This window comes from Ascaphus truei, chromosome 5 (genome assembly GCF_040206685.1).
Source record: "Ascaphus truei isolate aAscTru1 chromosome 5, aAscTru1.hap1, whole genome shotgun sequence".
Classification (NCBI taxonomy): domain Eukaryota; kingdom Metazoa; phylum Chordata; class Amphibia; order Anura; family Ascaphidae; genus Ascaphus; species Ascaphus truei.
This window is the reverse complement of record NC_134487.1, coordinates 88,387,448-88,408,760: the sequence shown is the minus strand read 5'-3', so window position 1 is coordinate 88,408,760 and position 21,313 is coordinate 88,387,448. Positions and strand designations below refer to the sequence as shown.

The window sequence follows — 21,313 nt, the reverse complement described above, 5'->3', positions numbered from 1 at the left end:
CTGTAGCCATGGATTACTGTTAAGAACTGCATGATTCCCATGTCTTTTACACTGATTTATTGCTTGATTTGTTTTCATAGCAAGAGAAACTGGGTGACATCTGCTTCTCCCTCCGCTATGTACCTACGGCTGGCAAACTGACAGTTGTTATCCTTGAGGCGAAGAACCTAAAGAAGATGGATGTTGGTGGTTTATCAGGTAAGTGGCGTAGAAGTTCTATGTAATAAATTAGTCTGTTTAATTTAAATTCAGGAGGGAGCTGATAACGTAAAGGTTTGTCTCAAAGGGACTGCATGGGGCACCTTCTCATACTCAATGCAGCTGATGTTCCCATTTTTTTTGTATCATATCTTATAATACGTATCACTGCTTCAATATGGATAATCAACAAAAACACTTTAGGGCTTACTCACAAAGCCTTGCGAGCTCTGCTGCTCATTATAATCCCACTGACAAATAGTGAATCTTACAGGGAGGTTGGAAATAAGGCCCTTTGATTGACATTATTTTTTTCTAGTTATGGTATTGAAACAATGTCAAAAAGTCTTGCACACCATGTATCAAAATGCAAAAAAATATAAACACTCCGAGGCCAAAAAATGCCATCTGTAGGATCACTAATAATTTGTATATAAAGTAACTGGAAAAAGCAGTTTAGAGGTTCTTTATAAAAAATAAAAAATATATATCCAAATTTATCAGCAATATGTTGGCCTTTCTATCATGTACATTGTATATTTACCACGTTCATGGGTTGTAATGTTGGCCTTTGTAAGTTAACACCGTTTTAAAAAAAAAAGAAAATTTGGTCGCAATAACTGTATAATATTGGCAAATTTCACACAAATTTCTTGCTAGCAATAATTTTTTTATTTATTACGTGTTTTTCATTACAACTACCCGAGTAGATTAACAATTAAAGTAAATTATACTGGTTGCACCATAAAAAGAGTATGTGAATGTCACTGGTACTGTACAGTATGTAGTCATCGGAAACATTTGGGTATTCATTTCCCTTCTGACTGCCGATATGTTCATTCATTTGTCAATTATCTCAAAGGTGAACTCTAAGGGCATCACTCTTTAAGAATATACATAACATTTGACTACTTGCATTAGAGATATTCGCAACCAACCATTTATCATTCTATATTTATTATCCATATACAGTAATTTCCAATGCTGCCAAAATGCAAAATTAACATTTTATGTTGACAGAAATAAGTTAGCAATTTAGTCTCCTTTATCCGGCTGTTCGTGGAAACTGTGGATGTGATGAAAACAAGGAGACATTTTAAAAAACAATACAATAAACATCATCCGCAAAAAAAAAATATGGGACTTCAATAAAATAATATGTCAAAACCAACACGGCAGAATTAATCCCATTCTGGGTACTGCCTCATCAAGAAAGTAAATAACCACCTAACATTGGAATTGTACATGTGATACAACATATAATACAGTAATACAGAGGATGAGGTAATAGGAAATATGTCTTTAAATAAGGATTACAAATAGACAGACGAAGAAATTGAGAATTTCATTATGTGACTAATCATGGAAATCCCCAAGAGGCCAGGTGTTTTAAAATATCCCTGCATGGGTTCAATCTGCTTGTGCTCAGCTATAATTACATTAAAATGCATTTCATTTTCAGACCACTTAGTTGTCCTAAAACTGTGGTTAAAAAAAACCGTGTGCCTGCAATTTTTTTTTTAGAGATATTATTAAATGATTGTATATGTAAAGTTGCTTTGATGGAAGCTGAATCTGTTTCCTTTCAGTGGGAGCTGCTAAGATCAACTTTTGGCTTCAGGCAATTTGACACTAGTGTAAGGAGAGATTTTGTATTCAGGAGGAATATAGAGGTTTAAGGAGATAAGGAGAAGTGCTACTGGAAAATTAAAGACATGTAAAGAGTAATTAAATTGGCAAGAGAGTTGTTGAGCAGCGAGGAAAAAAGATGTAGGAAAGAAAAATGTTTGGAAAAAGTATAAACGTGTGCAGGGGGAGAGAGGAGATTGGTGAAATTCTGGTATCATTTTGTAAACGTGTTGGTTTAGAGACTTTTGTGACCAGAGAAAAAGTTGCAAATACAGTATGTTTGCCCCCCCAAAAAACGTTTAAATATTTTCTTTACAAAGGACCTTGATACCAACATTCACGAACAATTCTGTAAAACGTTGATTAAATATTCTCAAACATTTTGTGCAGTGAAAATACTCAACAATCTTTTGTAAAAAGCAAAACAGCCCCAACCGGATCGATAAAAAAGGAATGAGAGAAAAGTTGAGTGGGCGCAGAACAACATTTTTTTTTGTTTGTTTGTTTTTTAAAACACGGTAATGATGATGTATATGTGTGAGTATTTGCAGCTTTTAAAGTACACCTTGATTTTAAAAGACACATTTGCCTGTCTGATGGTTCGATTATTTCATGTTGTTACATGTGACTTAATCAAAGATAATTTTACAATCCATGTATTGTGTTATATTTTTATTGCGTGTTTTATATATATATATATATATATATATATATATATATATATATATAAAGCAGAAAATAGCCGTGTTAGTCCAGTTGCGATAGTGCAGAATAAATGAGTTCTTCAGTATTAGGTGATACCTTTTTTATTGGACTAACAATTTATGTCATAGGACAAGCTTTCTAGAGTTATCCTCTCTTCTTCAGGTCAAGCAATACTGATATACAAAGGATTCATATATATATATATATATATATTATATTATATATTATAATATATATATATATATATATATATAGCGGGTGTACCCCTAGGGTACTATAACTACGGGTGCTGCGGTCACCTGTGAGGCTAACAAGAGGCCTGAACCTCCACCACTGGGAGCCTGGGGTATACTTACACTCGGTGCATCGCCTCCACTGATGAGGGATCCCAGCGTGGTGGGAGTGTGCCCTCACCAGAACAATCATACAGTAAATACACACAATGGGAATAAACATTATTTACTGAGCAAGTACGGTACTTCTGTGAAACTCTCATTTGCATAACATCAATACATCATTACAACATATGGATAACATTGCATCCCCTAAATGCATACCGTCCCTTCAACCCACATGTCCATCATTACCTCACCCTTTTGTCCTTGGTGTACTAATGTGCCAGGGCACTTAACCTCTGAGTGTCCACCAGCTATAAAGTTAATGTGAATGTGAGGCAATAGCGCTTTCCTGTGTTGGGGCCCGTTGGTGCACCTATACTACCTCCCTGGTTACTGTCCTAACCAGAATAATCCTTGGATTATAAGCAGCTCCGCAACGTGATCCCACGGCGCGATGTACTGCCCCCTGCAGGAATGGATACACACTCTGACACCACAGGGGAGGGATCCCCAGGCAGATGATCCTTTGCAAACAGTCTCTGCTATGGAGTCAGATACTCTTTCAGCTACAGTGGCGGCCGCCTTTAGTCTCATGCGGCTTTCTCCGCGGGCATTTTTAAACCGCGTGCAGACGCGGGCTTTTTTAAAATATTTTCAGTGCCGCAGGCGCTTCCATTGTTCAGCGCCATTAGCGCTGAATGGAGAAACGGCCGGCGCAGGCGCGAGATGCGGCTGGCGCGCGGCCAAGTTTGGCGGCTTTAAAAAAAAGCCCCGAATAAGCTTAGCCGCAACAGTACACGCTTAATGACAGTCATGCACTGTCCTGCAGCATCTCTCCTTATGAGTATAGTGGAGGAGTCCCTCTCTTAAGGCAGTTCCCTATACCATACAGCACTGGTCGAAACAGTCTGTCTGTGAGTGTGTTTACTGGCTTTGCATCGCATCCCAAGCTATGTTTACAAGCTGTGTTTAAAGCAGCATGCATTGTCTTAAGGGTTGTTCATGTAATGTGAGCTTGAGACAAAAGGTGGCACTGTGTGCTCATTTGCATGTCATTTCCCAGAATCCCTTGCTGCAGCGGAAGTGATGTGTGCTGGGTGATAATGGTGAAATGCGGGGTTGCTGACCTATCTAAGACATGCAAATGAGCATACCGTAATATTTCCATTTGCTATATGCTTTACTGTGGAGGGGTTTTGTCACTTTTTCTACCCACCATTATATATATATATATATATATATATATATATATATATATATATATATATATATATATATATATATATGAAAAAATCACACTCAGTTGGCACACTGTAAACAAATGAAAAATGCTGATGCTTGTCCCATATGCACATGTAAAAAGTAGATTTTACCAGATTGGAGTCCGGAAAAAACGAGACAGCACACAGTCCAGTAGTTCCAATGAAGCTGTATTCAGAGTAACATGGCACCACCTCCAACGTTTCGATCACACAAGATTGACCTTCCTCGCAGGCACCTGCGCAGAAGCGCAGGCACCATAGTGTTATACTGTATAAAAAATAGAGTCCATTTAATAAGACACGTGGTCCCAAGGAATAGCACTTACAAGATTTAAAAAACAGTAAGCATGTAAGAGAATAATCTCTATGGGGTTCGTCAGCTGGGTGGGAGGAGTCCAGTGTAAATACTCTGCCTGAGTAGGTTGCAGCCGTTGGAGCTCCTGACACACACCGCTGTGCTGTATAGATCAGCCGGATAATCCACATGCAGTATAAATCCTTCAGTCAATGGAGATTCCGGCTGCTAGCCGCATGTGCAGCATGAATAACAGAGCTCCACACAGGCAGAAGGTACCTCCTCTCTCTGTCGCGCGCTGACATCACCACCTCGTCCCAAATAGTTTCGTCACTAACACGTGACTTCCTCAGGGGTAGGTGGACACCTAAGAGCACTTCCTATATGTATGCTATCCAATGTAAACCTGTCCCCATTAGTGTAAACAGCTAGCTGATTCAACACAAATAAAAACATATTAACACTTCCCATGCTGTATCACCAGGTTATAAAAATTGTATACCAACAATAATATAACATTAAATATTATTAGTTATAAACTAAAAATACACTTTAATTTAAAAATTTACCAATATAAGTAAAGTTACAGTAGCAATCCATTCAATCAAATAATATGGATGATTGTGGATTGAATTGGTGGTCAGTACTCACGGCAAGCAAGATAGAAAATTCTCAAATAAATCAATCGCCGGGACTGAGCATCACTCAACTCACAATAGGACTTATATAATTTTGATAAAAAATATCAATAGTATTGACACAGATACATAGCAAAATGACAACATAGAATAAGTTGATAAAGTATGATTTGACTGTTAACATGTATCTACTTGTCAAAATGCATGTTAACTCACGAAAAGGTGCTAATTCCCAGTACAGATAAACATGTATACAAATTGCTTCTGTATATAACTAAAAGGAGTCATGAAGAGAAAGACCAAAAGCATATTGACAGAGAACATCAAGATTGCAACCATATTGGTTCAAAAACGATAACCAACACTTCAGGTGTTATTAAGGGTCCTTAAACATAAGAGGACAGGAGGAATGATGAGGGCAGGGGGGGGCAAGGGGGGAGAGGGGTGAAAAGGAGGGTGGGGGAAAGGGGGGAGGAGGGTGTTGGGGGGAAAGGGGGCGGGAAAGGGGGGCGGGAAAGGGGGCGGGAAAGGGGGCGGGAAAGGGGGGAAGGGGATAAGGATGGGGAAGGGGAAACAGGCGCCAGGCTAGAAGGCACGTACAGTCAGAAAGGCAAACAGAGTTAGATCAATATACTGGTATCTATGCATTCATTAAGACCTTTGGGTGAGAGAGTCTCCAAGGAATAAATCCAAAAAGACTCCCGGATACATAGTGCCTTAAATCTATCACCTCCTAGTTTGGATGGAGGGATTGTCTCTACACCCATGATCCTGAGCCCACTAGGGTCTTTAGAATGAACCTGAGCAAAATGTCAGGGGACACTGTGAACCTGTTTTTTTCTGTAGGTACTTTGTGGGTGGCTATACCACATCAAAGCAGCTGCATGAACCATTAGTATCTGGGGTCTGGATACCATCCTAATTTTTACATATCCTCAGTGGACCTGATGGACTACACCTGTGTGAACTTTGAGTGACTTTTTTTATGATTTATGAACACCACTTATAATTAGTTATAACACTAATAGCACTAGATTAAATCACTATTATTATAATTAAGTATTCACCTAATTTTTATAGATTTAAGCACGTTAATATTCACATAATTAATTATTAATCGCTACTGTTTGTTTGTGTGTTTTGTTTTATATATATATATATATATATATATATATATATATATATATACTGAGTTAAGTTATGGTGAGTAAAAAAAGTGACAAAAACCCTCCACAGGAAAGCAAATATGCAAATATAGCTGTATGCTCATCTGCATGTCTTAGGCAGGTCTGCAACCCCGCCTTTCCCCATTATCACCCAGCATACAGCACTTCCACTGCAGCAAGGGATTCTGGGAAATGACATGCAAATGAGCACACAGTGTCACTTTTTGCCTCAATAACCATTTTTAACATGGTTCCCTATAGGCTTAAGCTTGCTGCATGGTCACAGCTTTGAGCACAGCCAGGGTTAAGGTGCATATCCCAGTAAAATCAACCCCACACTGATGAGACCCATCAAGGTCGAAACAGCTGTCTGTGGGTGGTTTTCCCTCACCGGGGCCTCTGCCTGCTCTAAGCAGGGGAAATCCCCTCACCGGAGCCTCTGCCTGCTCTAAGCAGGGGAAATCCCCTCACCGGAGCCTCTCCCTGCTCTAAGCAGGGGAAATCCCCTCACAGGGGCCTCTGCCTGCTCTAAGCAGGGGAAATCCCCTCACCGGAGCCTCACCCTGCTCGGTCTAAGCAGGATACTGCGGTGTCGGCGTCCCCCTCTGGAGGGGGCGCGGCCCCTTGCAGAGGCCCTCCTGCCGTGTGGAGGCCCCCGCTGCCATGTGCGACCCCCTTGCCTTGCAGAGGCCCTCCTGCCGTGCGGAGGCCCCCGCTGCCATGTGCGACCCCCTGCCTTGTGGGTGAGTGTTTGTGTGTGTGAGTCACAGACTGTGTGTGTGTGTGTGTGTGTGTGAGTTTGTCTGAGTGAGAGTGGGTGTCTGTGTCTGTGAGTGTGTCACCCTCTCTCCCTTTCCCTGTGTCACCCTCTCCCTGTGTCACCCTCTCCCTGTGTCACCCTCTCCCTCTCCCTGTGTCACCCTCACCCTGTGTCACCCTCTCCCTCTCCCTGTGTCACCCTCTCCCTGTGTCTCCCTCTCCCTGTGTCACCCTCTCTCTCCCTCCCTCTCCCTGTGTCACCCTCTCCCTCTCCCTGTGTCACCCTCTCCCTGTGTCACCCTCTCCCTGTGTCACCCTCTCCATGTGTCACCCTCTCCATGTGTCACCCTCTCCCTGTGTCACCCTCTCCCTGTGTCACCCTCTCCCTGTGTCACCCTCTCCCTGTGTCACCCTCTCCCTGTGTCACCCTCTCCGTGTCACCCTCTCCCTGTGTCACCCTCTCCGTGTCACCCTCCCTCTCCGTATCACCCTCCCTCTCCCTGTGTCACCCTCCCTCTCCCTGTGTCACCCTTTCCCTCCCTCCCTGTGTCACCCTCTCCCTCCCTCCCTGTGTCACCCTCTCCCTGTGTCACCCTCTCCCTGTGTCACCCTCCCTCTCCCTGTGTCACCCTCTCCCTCTCCCTGTGTCACCCTCTCCCTCTCCCTGTGTCACCCTCTCTCTCCCTCTCCCTGTGTCACCCTCTCCCTGTGTCACCCTCTCCTTGTGTCACCCTCTCCCTGTCTCTGTGTAACCCTCTCCTTCTCCGTGTCACCCTCCCTGTCCCTGTCACCCTCCCTGTCCCTGTCACCCTCCCTGTCCTTGTCACCCTCCCTGTCCCTGTCACCCTCCCTCTCCCTGTGTCACCCTCCCTCTCCCTGTGTCACCCTCCCTATCCCTGTGTCACCCTCCCTCTCCCTGTGTCACCCTCCCTCCCTGTGTCACCCTCCCTCCCTGTGTCACCCTCCCTCTCCCTGTGTCACCCTCCCTCTCCCTGTGTCAACCTCTCCCTCCCTCCCTGTGTCTCCCTCTCTCCCTCTCCCTGTGTCACCCTCTCCCTGTGTCACCCTCCCTCTCCCTGTGTCACCCTCTCTCTCCCTGTGTCACCCTCTCTCTCCCTCTCCCTGTGTCACCCTCTCTCTCCCTGTCCCTGTGTCACCCTCTCCCTGTCCCTGTGTCACCCTCTCCCTGTCCCTGTGTCACCCTCTCCCTGTCCCTGTGTCACCCTCTCCCTCTCCCTGTGTCACCCTCCCTCTCCCTGTCACCCTCCCTCTCCCTGTGTCACCCTCCCTCTCCCTGTCACCCTCCCTCTCCCTGTGTCACCCTCCCTCTCCCTTTGTCACCCTCTCCCTGTGTCACCCTCTCCCTCTCCCTGTGTCACCCTCTCCCTCTCCCTGTGTCACCCTCCATCTCCCTGTGTCACCCACCCTCTCCCTGTGTCGCCCTCTACCTCTCTCTGTCACCCTCTCTCTGTCACCCTCTCCCTCTCTCTGTCACCCTCTCCCTCTCTCTGTCACCCTCTCCCTCTCTCTGTCACCCTCTCCCTCTCTCTGTCACCCTCTCCCTCTCTCTGTCTCCCTCTCTCTGTCGCACTCTCTCTTTGTCTCTCATTCTCTCACTGTGTGTGTCTCTCATTCTCTCTCTTTCTCTGTGTGTCTCTTTCTCTGTGTGTCTCTCTTTCTCTCTGTGTGGGTGTGCCGCTCTCTGTGTGTGTGTGTGTGGGTGTCTGTCTGTCTGTCTCTCTCTGTCTCTCTCTGTGAAGCGCCGATGTCCAGACACTGGTTAAGGGGTTCAGGAAACTAGTCATTCACATCTGGCTTTTATTTCTAGATCCGACATTGACACACACACACACACACGACTAATTGTAGTATAATGTAATACAATAAATACATTTATGTCAAAAACGAATGTTGTTCTGACTAGGAATTTATTAAATGTATTTTATTTATATATTTTATTTTAAAGCGGAGTTGGGGGCGGGACTAGGGGCGGAGTTGGGGGTGGGACTAGGGGCGGAGTTGGGGGCGGGACTAGGTGGCGAGTAGATTTTTTTGGTTGGGCGAGTAGATTTTTGGGTGATTTGTCGAACACTGTATATATATATATATATATATATATATATATATATATATATATATAACAGAAAGAAATCAGCTCTAGGACTAACACAAATGAAATACTATAAGTGAGTAAATGGGTGACTAATAAACGTACTGACCCAGGTGAAATGAGCTAGCAGGATGCAGCCCTAATGAGGATATGCCTATCCTAATTGAATGGAAGAAAGAAAAAAGGCGCAATCCTGTATAGCAATAAAAAACAGGAAAATGTATTAATTAAGCAAGGAAGGCTAGGTGACTGAACAGATTAAAACAAACACAATGATGCCAATAGACACAATAAACACAATATATGACAATAAAAAACAAGAGTACTCTTGAAAATAAAAAAGAAGGGAAGTGTGACCAAAAAATGTCCAATAGCACACATGTAGGAGGCAGTGAGATGTGGGAGGAATTGTCACTCGATAGGTAGCAAATGACTGGAGCAACAAATGGGGAGAGGTAATTGACCCGTCAGATGATAGATTGCGGATGCAAACGTGGAAAAATCAGGCGGATATTGACCTCTATAGCTGGATATGGGGGGTAAGCAAATAGCATAGGCAAGGGATTAAGGAATGGTCTCACCAAAGGATGTAACCGTGATGACCACAGGGGTCTCCGCGTCCCTCTGTCAGCACACCAACGAAATCACGCTGGAAATGAACATGTGATGCTGATCCGGGTAACACTGGAAACGCTGTTCCACTTCCACTTCCTGGATTACCCCCTCACACAAGATAGCTGTATTCGTTCAAATTGAATATTCACTCGTGTCTCTGCTTGATGTCAGACTCAGACTCAGACAGACAGACAGACAGACAAATGCAGCCTTCCACTTTGTTCCGCCAATATAACTGAAATAGTTGCTCTCACTCCTCACATGCGATTAGGCACTCCTCTGTGTCAGCTGTCGGACATTGATGACGCGAACCGACGCCGTTTCGTCAGCTGTTGCGCCGACTTCTTCAAGGGTGAATTCTAAGTGGTGAACCTTTATAGGGTTGACTTAAACTTGATAGGTTAATTAGTAGGAAGACAAATATGATGTCTCTTAAAGAGAAATACATACAGAAAATGACCATCAATGAAACTAGGATAGGGCCAATATATAACACAAAAAATCTAAGGTGATTGGAATAGGGCTGCAATATAAAACATATATAATAAGGCAAGTCAAATTAAGAAAAAAGATATTATTAAATGTTACATACCAATAATCACAAAATAAATAAATATAAAATAACTATGAAATATATATATATATATATATATATATATATATATATATATAATCCAAATCCTTATATTAATAATATATATATACATACATACTAAATATTAATAATAAAAATAATAATAAAATATATATATTTTTTTTAATTTAAACATTTTTTTAAAAATATAAATTATAATAAAAATTGTGAATCTGGAAAAATTGAAATATATATGTATATAACAACATTAAGCATAGACATGTAAGGAAAACAGACTCAAAAATAGAGGAAGGTAAATAAAATGAAAATATGTGTGTACATTCATGTAAAAAGTGTATACACACATGTAGTGCATATATATATGTATATATATACTGTCATTAAGGTTATGGTGGGTAAAAAAAGTGACAAAAACCCTCCACAGTAAAGCATAAAGCAACTGTAAATATTACTGTATGTTCATTTGCATGTCTTAGACAGGTCTGCAACCCTGTCTTTCCCCATTGTCACCCAACATACAGCGCTTCCACTGCAGCAAGGGATTCTGGGAAATGACATGCAAATGAGCACTCAGTGCCACCTTTTGTCTCAAGCTCGTATTACACAAGCCAATCCTCAAGCCACTACATGCTGTTTTAAACACAGCTTTTAAACAGAGGCTGGGATGAGATGCAAAGCCATTAGACCTACTCACATACATGTTTCAACCTTGATGGGTATCATCAGTGTGAGGCTGGTCTTAATGGCTTGCAGGTTTGAGACTAGACTAGTGCATATGGGGCTAGCATCAGCATCTTACTAATGTTTACAGTGTGCCAACTGAGATGATTTTTTCATATATATATATATATATATATATATACACATACATATATATATATATATACATACATATATATATATATACACACACTGTGTATAATATGTGATCAAATATAAAAATGTGGAATGTGAAGTTAACCAAATTGAGTAACAAATTATACTTGCAAATAAGTCCCAATGTGCAGAGAGGTGAAGTCCAATGTCAAGAATATAAGGGGCAGTGCAAACTGCTGCGGAGAATAGGCAGCTGATGTACCTAATCCAATTGCAATTCAGTAAAACCAAATGAAGAGCGCACACTCCTTATGCGTGAAAAAAATTATATTGTCAATTTATTAAAAATAGGACAACCATTGTCCACTAACAGATTAAAAAACATAAAATAACATCAATGTAGACAGAGGTAAATAAGAGATACAATTTTCTGCTGAAATCTCCACAATGGGAGGATGATTTGGGAAAAGCCTTTGTGACTAGCTGAATCTGTGGGGCTGGGATATAGGCAAATGGTGATCTGCGTGCTTGTTAGTCCCAGTTTAAAGTTATCCACGGGAGTCCCATGGCGCTCCATGTAGTAAATAAGAATGGTAGAGTGGATACAGTATATTACCGATCCAGCAGCTTGTCGGGTGATCCAAATGCTCCTATGGCGGTGCAGATAACAACAATTGCAACAATTCCTTTTCTAGCATAATGTTTGCCTATTTGTAATATGCATTCTTTAAATACAGTACTTATGTACAGCAAATTAAAATGCAACGTGTGAGCACATTCGCATGCCTCAGACAGGTCCCCAAACCTGTATTTTCCCATTATCTCTTAGCATGCAATGCGTCCACTGCAGCCAGGGATTCTGGGTTATGACTCTGTGTCACTTTTTGCTTCTAATCCATTTTAACATGGATTCCTTTAAGCTTATGCCTGCTGTATTATACAGCTTTATCCGCACCGCCTGGGTTAAAGAAGTGCATAACCAATAGAGCTTTTCACAGGCAGTTGTTCTGACCTTTTGGGTCTCATCTGGGTGAGGTTGGTGACTGTATCTGCAATGTGGCGCTGGTATGTCGCTACAAACCGAGACAGAATAATGCTTACTGTATGTAACGAAGTTATAATGCCAAAAGTAGGACATCATTTACCTGTTAGTGACCATCCATTGCTGGGATCAAGTGACAGGTAATAAGCCAGCGCACAGATGGCTATAAAATTATGAACTTCTGAAACCCAAAAGACCACAGATTGTTTTCATTGTCTACAATTTTTATTGTGCAGCTGTCATGAATGTCAGTGAAAACTCATGTTACAGGTATTTGTACAGGACAGGTAGATGATTTCACGGAAAACAATCAGTGTGAGAATTGACATTGCTCATGTTAGCATGTGTTTATATGACAGCATGTTTCTTGAGACATACTGTAGTTAAATGTGGCTCCTGGCTTACAGATGTAGCAAGTGTTATTACACCTGCTGGCACGCACAAGCAGGTGCGATAATGAGTTAGCCCTTTCACTATTGTCCACGGGCCGAATTTACATGTGAGGCAGGAATAGCTTTGAAGGGAGAAAACCTTTAAATTATGTATCTTTGAGCGAAATATCAGGGACACCATAAAAAATAGCCTCCCAAATAAAGTGAGGAATGGTAAAAGAAAAGTATATAATATAACGTAGAAGTTCTTTAAAATGTACATAATGAAAGCATCTCTCATTGCACTCACCTGAGGCAGTGGCAGGGAAGATACGAACTTATCAAATTCTCATTCCAATGTGCATGCAAGAGAAATTTGATAAAGGTAATGGTGCAGTATATTAAAACTTTTTCAAAGGGGTTTTAACACTTAAGGGATCCACAAACATTTCAGTTTTTTCCAAACATCTCCTCGTGACCCGCGGCCACATCAAGTTTCAGAGACACCTGCCTAACATTCTCTTAGTATGCAAAAAAAAGTGCATGCACCGGGATGCAAGTGTGTTGGTTATTCCCAAAACCTGGGTGTGTCGTGGGTCACGAAGAGAGGTTTGAAAAATACGGTTTTAGAGGATGGGTCTTCATAATAATTCCATATGCATGTAAAAAAGAGAACACCAGAATACCACGCAATATGTTTTAATGTCTTCACATTTAAAAAAAATTCTATTACTCACAAACAAATAAAATAAAAATCGCCTGATAACACAAATTCTCCAGTCTCACTCTCGGGTCAGTGGACACACTCCTGCTACACTTCCTGTTTCGCTGGCGGTTGTTTGTGCTGCTCCTTGGTAGACCATGTCACTTGCAGAATTGTGGCTGTGCTCTCAATGAGTCTACCCAACACATTGTGCAGTATCCCAATGGCTTCCTCAGGGGTCCTATGTCTGTCACTCTGTATACTTGTTGTATACCTCCCTGATGAACAGAGCAATTATTCAATCAATTATATCAAATTCAACTAGATAAGTTAACAAACATGAAAAATAATAGAATGGCCATGTTACAGTGAGTAGGCAATGAGACATAGGGTTTCTTTTTTTTTGTAACTTAAATTTTATTAGTTTATAATTTTATAATATTATACAATACAATACATTACAAAATACATTATGTCATGGTGATTCTCAGTGTATCTGGAAGTATAACGTTACTAATATCAATGGAATAGAACTTTAATCTGTGGTCAGACTGGTGGGCCTAAAGGGGTATCGAGACACGGCTCGCTTTCCGGGGTCCATATTATGGTGTCAAACCCCCCTTCTAATCGGGGGGGACCAGGTGTAAAAGCTCAGTCACCGATTCATTAACCGCCCGGCCGACTAGTCGGCTGACACACGACTCATCCAGACGACGTATACATAAACAGGTAGACAACTACATGGGTAGACAAACAAACGTGAAGACCGACAAACAATCAACCATACGGACGGACAAACCGGTAGACAAACATTGATCCAAGAGGAAGAGGGGGGCAGGGGGGGCAGGGGGGGAAGAGGGGGTTGGGATGGATGCTAGTGATCGTGAGTGTGTCTCAGAGTTGTTACGCTGCCTCTCTAGGTATGTTACCTGTTTGAAATATAATCATCTTATGCCGAGCATGGGTGTAGCACACCTCTCCCAAGGAGAACGGACTTGGAAACTATCATAGCCAGATTGATGCCCTTTCTAACCCCGGGATGTCTGTCTGTGCCAACCAAGGCGTCCAGACTTTTAGATAATTGTCGCCAGTGTCGTTAACCAGACTCGTTAACTTTTCCATCTGGCAGATAAACCAAATACGATTCCGAATTTTTGGGATGGTTGGTATGTCTGAGCTTTTCCATAGTGCTGCGATCTCACACCGCGTTGCGAGTGCAAAGTGAGCAATAAGTTTATTATGAGCTTTAGAGAGACCCGCTAGTGGTCTGTTCAAGAGAAACAGCCACGGATCTGGGGGAATAGTGAGATCAAACAGTCTCTGTATCCAAAGTCTAATTGTCTCCCAGAATGAGGAGATCCGCGGGCAAGACCACAGCATATGTAGCAGGTCTGCTGATCTTCCACACTGGCGCGGGCACAGCGGGGAGGATCCCGGCACGAACCTTGATAATTTTAGTGGGGTAAGGTACCATCGCATCAGGACCTTATATGCGTTTTCCTTGAGGGTGGTACATATGGAGCACTTTGCTGTGGCTAGAAAAATAGCACTCCAGTCCTCGTCTTCCAGACATTCTCCGATGTCTGTTTCCCAACGCGATCTAAATGAGGGTATCTCATGGGCTTGTTTGCTAGAACTGATCACTTCACTGTATAGCTGCGAGGTAAGTCCCTTTGTGTCGGTCTCTGCCAGACAGAGCTTTTCGAAGGATGTCAATTGTGGGTACGGGGCAAATTTGTTATAGAACGCCCTGATCTGGAGGTATCTAAAGAATTCTGAGTGGGGATCTCTTTTTCTAATCTGATGTGATCAAACGTCTTAACTTTTCTGTCATGGCCTTCCAGATCTTTAATCCGATTATAACCTTTCTTTTTCAAAATTGATATATTACCGACCGATAGGCCCGGCACGAACTCGGAATTGTTCCACAGGGGTGACATCATAGAGCGTGTCGTTGTGAGGGAATGTTTAAATTTTGTGGCCTCCCAGATTGACAATGAGTTGGTCATTGAGGATAGCGGCATATTGGCGCCTTTTCGCACCATTTTGGGGAGCCAGATTAGATTACGTAATTCTATAGGTTCACAGGCTGCGCTCTCTAATTCGACCCATCTCTTAGATCTCGAGTCAGACTGCCATTGCACAATTTGGCTCAACTGTGCCGCTTTGTAATATGATAACAGGCAGGGTACCGCTAGACCCCCAGCCAAGACCGGCCTTTTCATATTAATTTTGCTGACTCTTGGTTTTTTACCTCCCCATATAAACTTGGAGATGTCGGATTGAAGTGAGTGCAGGACCACCATAGGGAGATAGGTCTGCATGTAGTCGACTAACGTCAGCGTCATGTGCGCCAGTGGCCCCTCAGCCTTCTTGGATGCCGCTATATGGTTACAATACATGCAGACCACCAGCACATTAAACGTTCACCACCCACACATTAAAACACAGAGGCACTTAAAGGAGGGGAGTCCGGCACCCTACCATATAGAGAGTAGACATTCACATACCAGTATAAGAGGATAATGAAAATTAGGTAGCCGGTCCTCTGAACTCCTCACCAACAAGAGTGGTCGGGATTGGCGCTACGAGGACTGCACAATAGGAACCCTTTGGGGGGGCACGGGGCTCCTTACAACCTATACTCACATAGAGGGCAAAAACAGGAGGAGTAGGGAGAGGTGGAGTTTTGGGAGAAACTCTTTAGGTGGATGTTATGTAAATGAGAGTTTTTTATTGCTAAAGTTATAAGTTATACTGTTATTTAACTGTTGTCTGTTTAAAGGAGATGCGCCGGCAGGACAGTTCCCTGATCGGCGTGTATGTGTCCTCCGCTACGATCCCTACAGAATAGGGGTCGCAAACAAGTCCCAGGGAAGCCAGGATCCAGCAGGCAGGGGAGATCCCGTCGTCAGTCTGGGCCAAAGGACCCATCCCTTGGGCGCAAGGGCCACTCCCGGGGGTTCCCGGAGTGGGCTCTTGTCTTCATGTTCCTATTTGTTTTTTGTACATTAGAGTATCTGTTGTTATGTGTCGTGAACCCAATCCCCTTGTTGTTGACCCTCATGTGCTACTCCCAGTCCTCCCTCCCCCTCCCTCCCCGTTGCCTCCCACTTCCTCCTTACCCTTCCCTCAAATACCTATCTATGAATAAGCGCCCTGAAGGCAGTGATCGTCCGGCCCTACACATGGAAGCCACGGGTAAGTCAAGCAACATAGTGATGCGCGTAGTCACACACAGCAATAAATGGCGTTGACTTTTATATCTCACAATGTGCAGGGCTTTAACAACCCCACTAAACGCAAACTAGCCTTCACAGATTATAAAAGAAAACATGCAGATGTGTTGCTCCTACAGGAGACACATTTCAGCAAAACCAATACCCCCAAATATCTTGATAAAGACTTCTCCCAGGTTTTTTCGGCCTCTGCTGAAGTCAAAAAACGTGGAGTTGCCATCCTATTCTGTAATAGCATCCCTTTCGAAGGCCTGATAACCAAACGGGATAACGATGGCAGATTTATTATAATAGTAGGAACTATTAGGGGACAGAAGATCACAATCGCCTGTATATATGCCCCCTGCGAAAAGAGTGCAATCTTCTTCGAGAAATTCTTTTGAATCCTAAACTCGGTTGCGCAGGGAAGCGTGGTCTTAGCAGGAGATTTTAATATGGTCCTATAACCGCACATGGACAGATCAGGTGGAGCTACCCTACACAATAAAGGAGCAGGTATATCCCTACGAAGAGGTCTCAAATGTAACCAACTAATAGACATTTGGAGAGAGCTACATCCAGCAGATAGGAATTACACATTCCTCTCGCACCCACATTGCTCATACAGTAGGATTGATTATTTCGCAGTGTACTGTCACCTGGTCCCCAAGGTCACCCAAGCGGAGATCCATGATATTTCATGGTCTGACCACGCACCCATAGAGCTCCGGTGCAACAATATTCAAACGGGTAGACCAGGAACGAACTGGAAGCTAAATGCATCCATTCTAAAAATCCCAGAGATCTGTGATACTGTGGGTAATGAGATAGACCAATTTTTCAAAGTAAATGCCGGCTCTGTCTCCTCACATCTGGTCCTCTGGGAGGCGCATAAAGCGACTCTCCGAGGTACCCTCATAAATATCACGGCTAGACGAAAAAAAGAGAGAGAGGCAAAAATTGTCACACTCCAAACTAAATTACAAACTCTCTCCGCCAAACATAAAAAGAAACTAGACCCGCAAACCCTACAAGAGGTAAAAGACACTAAAATTGAATTAAACATGATACTGACCTCCAGGGCTGATAATTCATTGAGTTGGTCAAAGAGGAAATTTTACGAAAAAGCAAACAGGCCGGATACGATGCTGGCCCGCATGCTGAAAGACAGGCAAACTAAATACAACATCCAAGCTTTACGCTTAAAATCTGGTACCCCTACTTCAAACCCACAGAAAATAGTAGATGAATTTGGCTCCTTCTATAAGACACTCTATAATGGTGAGAAAGTGGCACTTAATCCTAGCACGAGCAGTAAACTAAGAGATTTCCTGGCTAGCTCCAACCTGGTGAGATTGACAGAATCAGACAGAACCTCCCTAAATGCCGACTTCACACACGAGGAGTTGACACAGGCCATTACGAAATTTAAACCTTCAAAGGCACTGGGGCCGGACGGCTTCTCAGGGTTATACTACAAGAAATTTATCAAATTACTTGCCCCAAGGTTGCTCCAAGTATTCAACGCTATTTTAGCGGGAGCCCCCATCCCCAAGGAGATGTTACAGGCGTCTATATCAATCATCCCGAAACCAGGGAAAGACCCACTAGACTGCAAAAGAGACATGGGGTTTCTAAGGCCTTTTTTTTCCGCCTTAAAACGTGGAACACAAAAAGAGCTTACATTCAGCGTATGTACAAAATAACAAAGCAGATTACTTTCAGCAGGGTTTAGAATAGTCCATTCAAACAGTCCATAGCATGGCGGAGCCCTTGGTCCGCAAGGCTCAGTCTTTAAGCAAGGAAAGGGGACTGTGATTCCAGTAACAGCATGGCCCTTCTGGGTTCCAGGGTAAGCAACAGACTGCACAAAGTGCCAGGCCTTTAAACCTTGCTAATGATGCAGCTGAAAGCTGGCTAATTACTTCAGGCTGAGTTTTAACCAGCTCAGCGCGGGACTCAGCAGCTACACATGCAAAGTAATTCAGCAGTGAAATTACCCTGTCACAGGCCAGTATAAAAAATGATAGAAGGTAGAAAAAAAGAAGAGGTATGAGGAAGATATATGATGAGATATAAAATTATAATTACAATGTGGGTGTATAATAAAAGTTATTTTCTCACAAAGAATCTTCGTACATAGGCCCCAAAATGTTTATGTTTTATGTTCCAACCCAGTGTTGAAGAAACAGAATTTTATTTAACAGTGTGTTGAGCTTCTTTATGAAGCAGCACTACCTACAGAATTTGCAGTTATCATAATGGATTAATCGGCCTCACTGCGGCTTGTGAGGCTTTGAAAGTAAAAGGTAAAGTAGGACAGAAAACTTTGTAAGTAAACATTCATTCTATATGTGCAGCCAGTTCTTCTTTGGAGAAGTATCTAAAAAGTAATTCTCCACCTATTGGTAATAAACAATATATTAAGTTGAGGTTTTGTAACTCATTCCTTGAGAACTTCAGGGCCTAAGCATGTAGCAGCACTCTGACACTGCATTAACTGGCCATCCTTTTATTATATTTTGCTACCTTATATGTATAGCAGTGGTTTCTAACCTTTTTTTGGTTAAGGAACCCTACGTGAAATTCTGAGAAGCCCCCAAACTTCTGTAACAGCCAGTCTGCGATCAGATGCATTGCATGGAATCTCAACCCTCTCTAATAGCGCATCTGAGATCAGATGCATTGTAAGCAACCTCGACCCTGTCTCATAGCGTGTCGGAGATCAAATGCATTGTACATTTTTCTTTATTTGATGCAATTTGCAAGTGACCAGAAAATTGCAGGGAACCCTTTATGGATGCCTGTGGAACCCAAGGGCTCATTGGAACCCTGGTTGAAAAACACTGATCTATAGCTACCAATAGACACAATAATATATATAATATTTTAAGTAAAGCCATAACCCAACTTTACGTTTTTAAAACCTTATGTTAATGTGCGATTGATCCATTTCATTTCCTGTTTTTGTGAATTATTGCAATACATGGCTAAACGCTTAATATTACTGCAATGATCAAACTGATCTACAGTACAGTATGTTTGAAAGATGGATAACTTCTCCCAAGGCAAGCACTTCACCATATACAACTAGGGACTACTTTTACAAGCCTGCGCATATTATACGTTAGCCTCTTTCCTTAATGTATACTGCATCATCAAACACGATTATTTAAGACACATTTATTTAAATCATTAAAACTATAGAAATGGAACAATCCACATGTCATTTTCTCACTGTTATATGACAACTTTAGGTTTGTCAAAGCGCTCCTGCAGACTGGGCGTTTACATACAGTTTGGAAAGATGTCAATGTCTTTTATATAAAAGCACTATAAGATCGGCTAATTCTGCCGCAATGATTTATATTGCAGAGAAACTAAGAGGGCTCACAGTGTGATGCTGACGTCCTGGAGTGAAAAACATAAAGAAACTGTTTGGCCAGAATCAGACAAATTATCAGAGCTTTTAGAAAATGTTTCCACAGATAATATTATCTTTTGATTTGAAGAGAAAACACTAAAATCGACAGAAGGCAAGCATGTCTGCTATTTGCACAGGAGTTTGCTCGCTCTAGGGCATTTATGTAAATCTTTTCATGTTTACAGTCATCTATGTTTGTTTCTCCTTTGTTTACAGTTCCAGCATATTTGAATGCTAATAGCTTAGGCAAAGAAATAATACTCTCACCCACGGTGCTGCTACCTGAGCTTCTCAGTAAACATATCTTCCCTTTAGAAAAGCTCGGTCCTTTCCCAGAAGGCCCCAAAGTCTTTTTAATTCTGCACTGGCATCTCTCCATCACTGAATAATCCCAAACAAGAGACACTATGTCTGAGAGAACAGATTGTTAGCGCAATTAAATGTCTAAAATTCAGTTACATTTCCATTAAATCTGTTTTAAAATGCAAAGTGCTTTTGGGAGATATATATTTTAGTTTTCTTTAGAGCACCAAGCAGACATTTCAAACAGCAAATACTGTATGACATGCTTTATGCAAATAGGAAGTGTCTGCAAACCTGGTAGTATTTATGTTCAGTATTGAGTAACAAAGCACAGGTACATTGCATGCAGTGAATGTTGGAGACCATATGATTGGCATTCTGTTACCAAAGAACTATGAGTACAGTGGCCATGAACTTTATCATGGATACATTGATTTCTGCACTATATTAAAGCCATTTAATATAATATATATTACATTCATATTTTGTATAAATAGCACATACAGGAGTCTACATATCCTGGGCGGATCCCATTCAGGTGGGGCTTGTGCGAGACCGCCCCCTGTTTTATCCTCAATACCAATCATGGTACAGGATAATCCTCAGGGTATGAATCTGACTTTTTTTCATACATTTCCGGTACCTTCAATTTTGCTGCATCACAAAATACCATCCTTATTACTCTTTAAATTGGATGCAATTAATGTATTATACTGTTTTATGACTATGTTTGCAGAACTAAAGGTAAAATATTATAAAGACTTTACTTTTTTTAAATAAAAATACCACTTGTGAGCTCATTCACGTCTCAGACTTGTCCACAAACATGTCTTTCCCCATTATCTCTTACCATACAACGCTTCCACTGCAGCCAGGGATTCTGGGTAAGGCCAACGAGCACTCAAATTGTGACACTTGCTGCTTCTTATCCATTTTAACATGGATCCCTTTGTCTTTTTTTTTTTTTAATGAAGCAGAAGAGCTTTGAAAGGTTACAATAACAATGTTTTTTTCAAAATATCATTTCAACGTTGCCAGCCATAACCGATGAACAATTATTTTTCTTGGCAAGTGAATTGGATACAATTTGTTTCTTCAGATAAGTGTAATCCAGTCACTATATGTC

The 21,313-nt window shown here is 42.0% G+C and overlaps 1 protein-coding gene across 2 annotated transcripts in view; it reads left to right on the top strand.

The window, feature by feature from the left end:
• Positions 1-21,313, top strand: part of SYT1 (synaptotagmin 1) — a 905,119-nt gene that overhangs the window by 791,502 nt on the left and 92,304 nt on the right. For both annotated transcript variants that reach the window (XM_075600187.1, XM_075600188.1), the window contains exon 11: positions 81-198. In XM_075600187.1, the coding sequence (XP_075456302.1) occupies positions 81-198 (118 nt within the window). The remainder of the gene's footprint in view (positions 1-80; positions 199-21,313) is intronic.